The 8,971-nt window shown below is 37.3% G+C and overlaps 1 protein-coding gene across 1 annotated transcript; it reads left to right on the top strand.

Annotated features, from left to right (window-relative positions):
• Nucleotides 1–4,950: 4,950 nt before the first annotated feature.
• Nucleotides 4,951–5,889, top strand: LOC308677666 (olfactory receptor 11G2-like; the record flags this gene model as incomplete). Its single annotated transcript, XM_081344281.1, has 1 exon — nucleotides 4,951–5,889. The coding sequence occupies one exon, from the start codon at nucleotides 4,951–4,953 to the stop codon at nucleotides 5,887–5,889; it is 939 nt and encodes a 312-aa protein (XP_081200407.1).
• Between the last annotated feature and the right edge of the window lie 3,082 nt (nucleotides 5,890–8,971).

Here is an 8,971-nt window from a genome sequence, read left to right as displayed (position 1 = left end):
GGAAATAAAAGCAATTTTAATGAATTGTGTCAGGATCAATCATTAGTTATACTTGCTAGGATACATCAATAGCTGTGAAAGTCAGGAGGCCAACTTCAACTGTGGACAAAGAGGAATAACGAGATATTATACAAATTAATAGCAGGGAACCATTGCAGGGGCATAAAAAGTTAGTAGTAGGGAACCATTAAACTTTAACAGTAATATTAGCCTTAATACCAATACTATTAATTCTTGTAGTTTTAACAGTAGTAGAAATATTAATACCAATAATGCTGATTCTTGCAATTGTTATTTCAAAATAATATTTCAAGAAGGAAGTGATATAAGAACATTTCATTTGCATAGTTTGTCAAACTGTCTATTCTGGAAAACTTTAATAGTTCTTTTGAGTAAGAAATTGTTGAACTTATAACCTTCAAAAGGATACAGTTGATATCAGAAGATGTCAAGAAACACACTATGTTTTTAATACATTGCACTTGTTAATTGATAAAGTACTTGTAATTTATTTTGCACCTAACCTGTATCTACATAACTTGTCAGAATCCATTTATATCACATTTCATAAATGTATGGGTAGAATATTGTGCTTATTCTGGGGATTCTGCCATCCTCTCGATGGTTACTCAGATTGTAGAGGCTGTCTTCAAAGAGAAGGGTAGCTTTTGATCTGGGGGGGGGGACAGGGGGAGAGAGAGATCTGGATTGCATCTCCATTTGCAGCTGAAAAGGAAGAAGCAATAACAATAAGCACAAGGAGAGTTCTCTTTCCCACGAAAGGGCCTGACACCTAAGTAAATGATGTGAGCCTGACCAAATGGATGAGGGGAGGGGGCTGAAATGGGAATGCTTTATATATATAGGGTTGAAATGTAACTCTGTTAGATCCTGTCTTGTATTGCCACAATTGATCTCATCCTAGTAAACTTTTCCTTTTTGGACAAACTTGCATCCAAGAGTTCTTATTTCCTAAGATGTGGATTGAGGTGGGTCCTGACATAACTATTCTGTTTTCTCCTTTTTACCCCCACCTTCTCCTCTACCTCTCCCCAATTTAAATCCTGTCTAGCCAATTTATACATCTAATAAAGTGAACTGCAGTTCATGAAAATGTATGTCCTTTAATACATTTTGTTATTTGATAAAGATTCTTCTATACTCTTTTTCTCTGTGTGTGTCTCTCTCTTGGTTTGCTTTAAAAAACATGTGATTGTCATAAAAGTTTAGGTCAGGATTCAACCAACAAGGCTATTATTGGGTAGCATCCTAAAGAAAAGGCTGTTGGAAGCATGTTTGGAGGGGTTTGTGACAAGCCCCCCCACACCCCCATATTTATCAAGAACAACAAAACACCTCTACCATTGTTGTGAATTTTATGAAGGAAATTCAGAGTTTAGATATGAATTCTGAGTCCAAAATTCTTTCAATCTAAATGTACCACATTCTTCAAGCATGATATTTCCTATCATTCAACTAGTCTAAATATTGAGCATTGTTGTTAATTTTAAGCAAGAACAAAATTGGACATATAACTAGCTCTAGTGCCATCTACTGACTGAACTAGATTGTGACACTGAACTGCAACCAAGTATTTAAGGTTATAGTCAAATATAACTACGTATATTGTGCGAGTTTGATTCTCCATTGGGGATATTTCTAGGATAGATCAACCAATACTTTCTGGGAAAAGAATATTTTTCCATATAAACAGGTATATTCAAACCCCACAAATTCCACAAGGGGGAATTGTGAAAATGCCATAATTGGTACAACTGATCTGTTTGGTCAGGGAGAAAATATATTTACTTTTGGAATAATTAGAAAGCTTTTAAGATTTTATTACTAAAAGAAGAAAAAAGAGAAATGATGATTTATGGATGCAATGATTCAAAAAGATATGAATTAAATAAGGGATTGAAGGGATTTCTAGAATAGTTAAGAGGAGGGTAGTTTGTTTATATCTATTAAAAAGAAGGCTGAAAGTTATTTAGTTCCTGTGTTCAAATTTTTTAATAGTTTATCAAAATATAAAATACAGAAATGCAAAGAAAAATAAAGATAATGGGAAAATAACTCTTTTTTCCTTCTTTGCCTTCTCTCTCTTTTCTCCTTTTTTAAATTTATTCTTTTTCTATATGAAAAAACTGAAACAAAAATTACACACAGAGAGAGAAACAGACAGACAAAATCCAAATCATATAGGTTCCTCTTTCATATGACGCAGTGGCTCAGTGGGTTAGGATGCTGAGCTTGTCGATCAGAAGGTCGGCAGTTCGGTGGGTCGAATCCCGAGTGCCGCGTAACAGAGTGAGCGCCTGTTACTCATCCCAGCTTCTGCCAACCTAGCAGTTCGAAAGCACGTAAAAATGCAAGTAGAAAAATAGGGACCACTATGGTGGGAAGGTAACAGCATTTCGTGCGCCTTTGGCGTCTAGTCATGCCGGCCACATGACCACGGAGACGTCCTCGGACAAGTGCTGGCTCTTCAGCTTTGAAACGGAGATGAGCACGGGCCCCTAGAGTGGGAAACGACTAGCACGCATGTGCGGGGGAACCTTTACCTTTACCTTCATATGATATATTAGGGATTAAATGCTTATCTCATCACCTCTAAAGAATACCTGCCCCTTGTAGAAATTATTTCCACCCATTGTATTTTTCAGTTTTCTGAAGAAGCTTCTTGGATGAGGAGCAAAACATCTTTGTTAAGGAAAAAAACAAAGTCCAGTTGCCTTTTGACAAAGCACCTTTGAGACATCTAGTGGTCAACTTTTCTGAGCTCACAAGTGGAGAGAATGTGTTGTACAGGCGGCAGTCACATTTGAAATGTGACAGAAAAATATTCAGCTGCTAAAATAAAATAATAACAAACACCCAAGTAACTTGCAGACATTTTTCAAGATGCATTTTGCTTCACTGGATGGAAATCAGATATCAGAATGTCCATCCATCCTAACCCTGCATTAGGGATTAAGAACAGGCATTGCTGTTGCCAGGCTAAGAGACTTGGCCTTATATTGGTGTAGCTTTGTTGCCTTTGATCGCTGGATGTCAATCACTCCCCTTGGCCTTTAATCCATCTTCACCAATACATTTGCTTCCTTTAATCACCAAGAATGCATATTTGTTGAGATTGAATTGCATGCCTTTGTCTTCATTCAGGGCAAGAGCAGTGCTGAATAAATATCTAAGCTCTGCATTTGATTTTGCAATAATTTTAGGTCATACTTGCATAGATAATGAGTGCATTATGGTTTTTAATTTGAGAGGTGATTTGAGAGTGGCATCATTGCTGAAATCCTTATTAAACGTGACATTATTCTTTTTCCAATTTTGACCTTGATGATCCCTTCATTATTAGCTATGTCAGGTTTGTTTTCCATGCATTCATCAACGGTTAAGTAGTTGTGAAGGTTTTTACTAAGCCTCTCTCACAGTCATGTCCTGATCCATCTATGAAGATGAAAAACAAATTCCTGTTTACAGTATATCTAAGCCATTCTTGGAGTTTTTTTAAGGATTCTTTTTTTTGTGCTGCATAGATTTGTGTTAAGTTCCTTTTAGTTTAATGAGGGAAATGAATCTACTGAATCTAATCTTAATGGCATGGAGAAAAGTGCGGCAAGAGGAAATCACCTTGACTTTGAATCCTGTTCTAATGCAAAGCTTTAAAGTCATAGAGAAGGAGATGGACATTTTAAACACTTTAAAATGTCAGCTGGATATCGGGTTATGTTCTCAAGAACATCTTACTGAGCCTGATGGAAAAGAGTTGCTGAATGCATGGTGAGAAGACTGACTTCAAAAGTAGACCATGAAAATACAGCTTCCAAGATGAATTCAGCAATTCAGCGTGTATAACAAAGGAGCATGCTGGATCTGGATATTGGAGATAAGCTGAGAAGGGAAGGCTTGTTTCAATAATAGAAAGATTTGGGGGCATTAGAATCCCATTTCAAAGTAGGTCTTCTTTTTGGTGGGATGAACCAGTGTTGTGGTTGCAACTTCCCATTTTTTCTAATTTTCTACAAAAAGTGTTTTATGTTTGTCTGTGGATCCCTGAGAATCACTGGTCTTCACCTTGCCAGTTTCAATCTTTACACATTGAGTCTTCTAGTTGAATACCCATGAGAAACCTGTCCTCTGTTGATTTATTTACTCTCATAGGAAATTTTGTTTTCATGGAATTAAATCTACTCTCAAGAGAGCAGTTCCCAAGAAGGTTTTCTTTGTTGAATGAAATCTGTAGCAACCTTTCTGAAAAAAAATATGATTTAAGTTCAACATGAAACATATAATCAAACTTAAATCCTTTGTCCCTTCACCATCAAGTAAAACTCTGAGCACCAAAACATACTGCCGTGTCCTTGTCTGGTTGGAGCTGCTATGGTACAGAAAGATATCTTAAGAAACCAAAATAGGATGATGTAATTTTAGAAGATAGATTTAGTAAGATTTACTAAGATCTGAAAAATGGTTTGGACTGTTGAGGATAGTTTCTTGAAAAATACAGACTTTATTAAAGGAATGAGTCTTGTTGATTATTTTTTTAAAAAGTAGGGGGCGAGTGGGGAGAAGATGAGAGAATCACTCTGGATCAGTTTCCAATAGACTGTCTGTGTCAGCTAGAATTTGCTGGGATTTTTGAAGAGTATTGCACAAAGAAATGATTCTGAAACATATAATTTCTCAGACAAGAATGTGCATACAAAATGCTAACTAACAGAATACTAACCTTTTAAATAAACTCAGTATGATGCTAGAGGAGAGATGAATGGATGACAGATATCTAGCAAAAGTAAACACAGCAGGTAAGACTTAAACCAACTTATCTCTTTTAATAGGTATTCGACTTATTACAATCTAAATTACTAATAGAGAAATGTATTGCATCATGATCAAATAGGAAGCTTTGGATCAACCATTACTCTGGGAAATGTGCTCTAGATGGAACAGTTTAATGTGTCAACACTGCAGGAATTCATTCTGCTCGGCTTCAGAGTTGGACAACAAGGACGTCTGCTGCTTCTCATCTCATTCACAGTGGTCTACGTCTTCACTTTGGTTGAAAATATGGTCATCATCTTGGTAGTATCTGAAGATGCTCAGTTGTCTCATCTTCCCATGTACATTTTGCTGAGCAACTTTTCCTGGCTGGAGATCTGTTATGTAAGTGCTACAGTGCCAAGGATGCTCTTTGACCTGTCCTTCCCAGGTGGGGTCATTTCTTTTCATGCCTGCTTCATCCAATTTTATGTCTTTTTCTCCCTTGGCACCACCGAATGCTTCTTCCTCTCAGCCATGGCCTTGGATCGGTACTTGGCCATTTGCTGTCCACTACGGTACACACAAATTATGTCTAAAAAATTCTGTTTCCTCCTGGTGGCTTTTTGTTGGATTATTGGCTTTCTCTACTACATTGTCCCAGCATCCTTGATCTCCCGGTTGTCCTTTTGTGGTCCCAACTCTATTGATCACTATATCTGTGACTCTGGAGGACTTCTAGCCCTAGCTTGTCATCCCCCAGAATCTCTCTTTCTTTTCTGCTATGTCATAACTTCTGCCTTAATTCTAGGCACTTTCCTTTTCATTATGATCTCCTATGTGGGGATTATTTTCACCCTGGCAAAAATTTTTAGTGAAAACACAGGAAACAAGGGCTTCCAAACAGTGTCTTCTCACCTAGCAGTGGTGACCATTTTTTACGGTTCTGTGGCCACAATGTACATTGGGCACACTGAAAAAAATCGTACTGAGAATATTAAAGTGATGACATTGTTCTACTCGGCTGTTGCCCCTTTGCTTAACCCCTTGATCTATTGTCTCAGGAATAATCAGGTGAAAGGTGCATTGTCTAGGGTCTTGAGAAAGAAGGGAGTTATATAGGGAAATAAAAGCAATTGTAATAAATTACATCAGGATCAAGTATTAGTCATACTTGTTAGGATAGATCAATAGCTGTGAAAGCGGGGAAGCCAACTTCAACTGTGGGCAAAGAGGAATAATAAGATATTATACAAATTAAATAGCAGGGAACCATTAAATTTTAATAGTAAGGTTGTTTTTAATGCCAATAATACTTATTCTTACAGTTTTAATAGTAACAGTGATATGAATACGAGTAATGCTTATTCTTGCAGTTATTTCCAACTGTAATATTTTAATGAAGACCTAATATCAGAACATTCGAACTGTACCAGAGCTTTTAATGCCCACAGCATATCTCTAATTGACTGTAGGACTATTCCATTGCATGAGAAATTATTGACACCAAATACATCAAATCTCAAGAAACAGAATGGGTTTTTTATACATTACAGTTATTAATTGATAAGGAACTTGTAATCTGTTTTGCATGTAACTTGTATCTGCATAACTAACCTGTCTTCTCCTTTTTAATCCACTCCTTCCCCTCTACCTTTCCCCAGTTTAAGCTCTACTGCTGTCAAGCCACTCTGCATTTAATAAAGTGAACTGCAGCATCATGAAAATATATGTCTTTTAATAAATTTTATTACTTGGAAAAGATGCTTCAAAACTCCTGATATTTTTTTTTGCCATAGGAAGCATGTGATTGTCATAGAAAGTTTAGTTCAGGACACAACCAGCAAGGCTATGGATGGTCTATATTTGGCAGACCTCAAATAGTATAAAGCCCCTTCCAGCCCAATAACTCTATGATCTGTAGATATTGCTTAGCTCTTCCTTGTTCAGTTCCATTGTTTCACCTGATCATAGTTTACTCTTGGGAGATTTCCAAAGGCTACTCTTGCCATTTGTATTTGAAGGAGACAGAGGCTTATGCATTTTGTTCTTTGACAAGTAAAAATGCAGAGGGAAAACACAGGTAATTCTTGACTTACAAACACAGTTAAGTCAAAAAATTATGTTGCTAAGTGAGACATTTGTTAAATGAGTTTTGCCCCATTTTACAACCTTTCTTGCCACAGTTGTTAAGTGAATCACTGGAGTTGTTAAGTTAGTAACGTGGCTGCTAAGTGAATCTGGCTTCCCCCCTGACTTTACTTGTTAGAAGGTTATGAAAGTTGATCAAATGACCCTAGGACATTGCAACCATCATAAATATGAGCCAGTTGCCAAGCATCTGAATTTTGATTACATGACCGTGGGATTCTGCAATGGTCATAAGTATGAAAAATGGTCATAAGTCACTTTTTCAGAGCTGTTGTAACATTGAACAGTCACTAAGTCAACTATTGTAAGTTGAGGACTCTCTGTTCTCATAAGAATGTCAGCGGTGAATTAGGAAAAAAAATACTTGGATTTAAGATAGGAATGGGAAGAACCTTGACTTATTAATTCCTGCATTGCTAGGAACTGGATATATATTATGCAAACATTTTTACTTATCATACAGCATTACCCCCATCACCACCAGCCCAAGCAACAATTGTAATAGACAATGATTACCATTATTATTCCTGCAGAATGGAAACTGAATTTAAATCACACTCAACATGGAATTAATGATTAGGACAATTAGTAGCATATATCCCTGTAATAAGGAAAAAGGCGCCCTTTGGGTCGAATCATCTCTTTCACTGAGTTACCTCAGTTCTGAGGTAACCCAGGCTGGGGGTGAATAGCAATTGGCAAAGTAGGTCTCCATGCTGCCACCTCTTCTTGGTAAACCGAGTTTCTTCCTTCCCCACCAGCCTTCTGGGAACCAGGAGAAGATTGAAGGGGTGACCCTCATCCCACCATGGATCTAACTAAATACAGAAGAAAAACTCAAACTCAAAATTTGGGGAATCTGCGGCTCAACCAAGCTGAGGCAGGTGCCACAAGGCCATTGGTCTGTTCCAGAATTGAAACAAAAAACCAACTTTATTAAAGGCACCAAAAGAAAGCAACTTTCCATTCACACAACGTCCTGTTTCAATATAAAAAAAACCTAATTCTAACCCAATTCTAAACAGAGCTAAACTATTCCATTTCTAGCCTTGCCTGAGGCCATCCCTCATCCAGGACTCCATCCAACTCCCTCACAAAAGAAGTCCAAAACGTTTCCCGCCAAAACCCAATGAAAACCCCTTTCTTTTCTTCAATTGGCTGTCAGGGGTCATGTGACTCCCTCTGAGTATATCAGGCTTTCCTCACTACAGCCACAATGAAACTTAAGGCAGCTAACATAATGTAAAGATAAAGAAGAATCCAAGTAACATACTAAGAGAACAGTTTAAAATGTGGAGTCTTGGAATTGGGACGAGTTGTACATTTTAGTTCAATATGTAACTAGTTTGCAGTGTTATTTTGCCAGGTGGTTGCCCCTTTGCAAAGGATACATGCTTTCAATCCAATTAAAGTGGGAATATTTTTAGGAAAGTAAATATTGCTTTAGCATACCCTACCCCATAGTGCAATTGTAAATGAACCAAATATTGGAGAACAGGCTACTTCTCTTTATTGCTGTTTCCTTGAAAGGAAATCAAGACAGGATCACCTTGGGTTTGGAATAAAAAAATTTTGGGGAAATAAAGAGCACATGACATTATGGATTATTGCAGCTAACACAGAACCTGAAGAAAGCAGGATCCATGCCATGTGGGAAGAAGACATGCAGAACAATCCTCAGAAATATTGTTTTATTGGCAAACAGCATTTTTTTGATAATCAACAGGCTGCCAAAACTGAAATGCTAGTGCATACAATGGGCATTTCCATGGTAGCACACACATTCAGGAATACACCTGAAGTTTCCCTCTTGTAAACCTACAATAAAGTCCTTTGGGCTCTTTGCTTGATTGTCCTAAAGGTGTTTTTCCAAAAGACAACTGGACTTTCTTGTTTTTTTTTCTTTGAAAACAGTTCTGAAGAACTGAACTGAAGAACTGAACTGAACTGTAAAACTGAAGAAGCTTCTTGGATGAGAAGCGAAATGTTTTCAAAGAAAAAAACCCAAGAAAGTCCAATTGTCTTTTAGAAAAACACCTTTGGGACAACCATG

This window comes from Vipera berus (genome assembly GCF_964194415.1).
Source record: "Vipera berus genome assembly, chromosome: Z".
Classification (NCBI taxonomy): Eukaryota; Metazoa; Chordata; class Lepidosauria; order Squamata; family Viperidae; genus Vipera; species Vipera berus.
The sequence above is the reverse complement of the archived record's forward strand: the minus strand, read 5'-3'. Positions and strand labels throughout refer to the sequence as shown.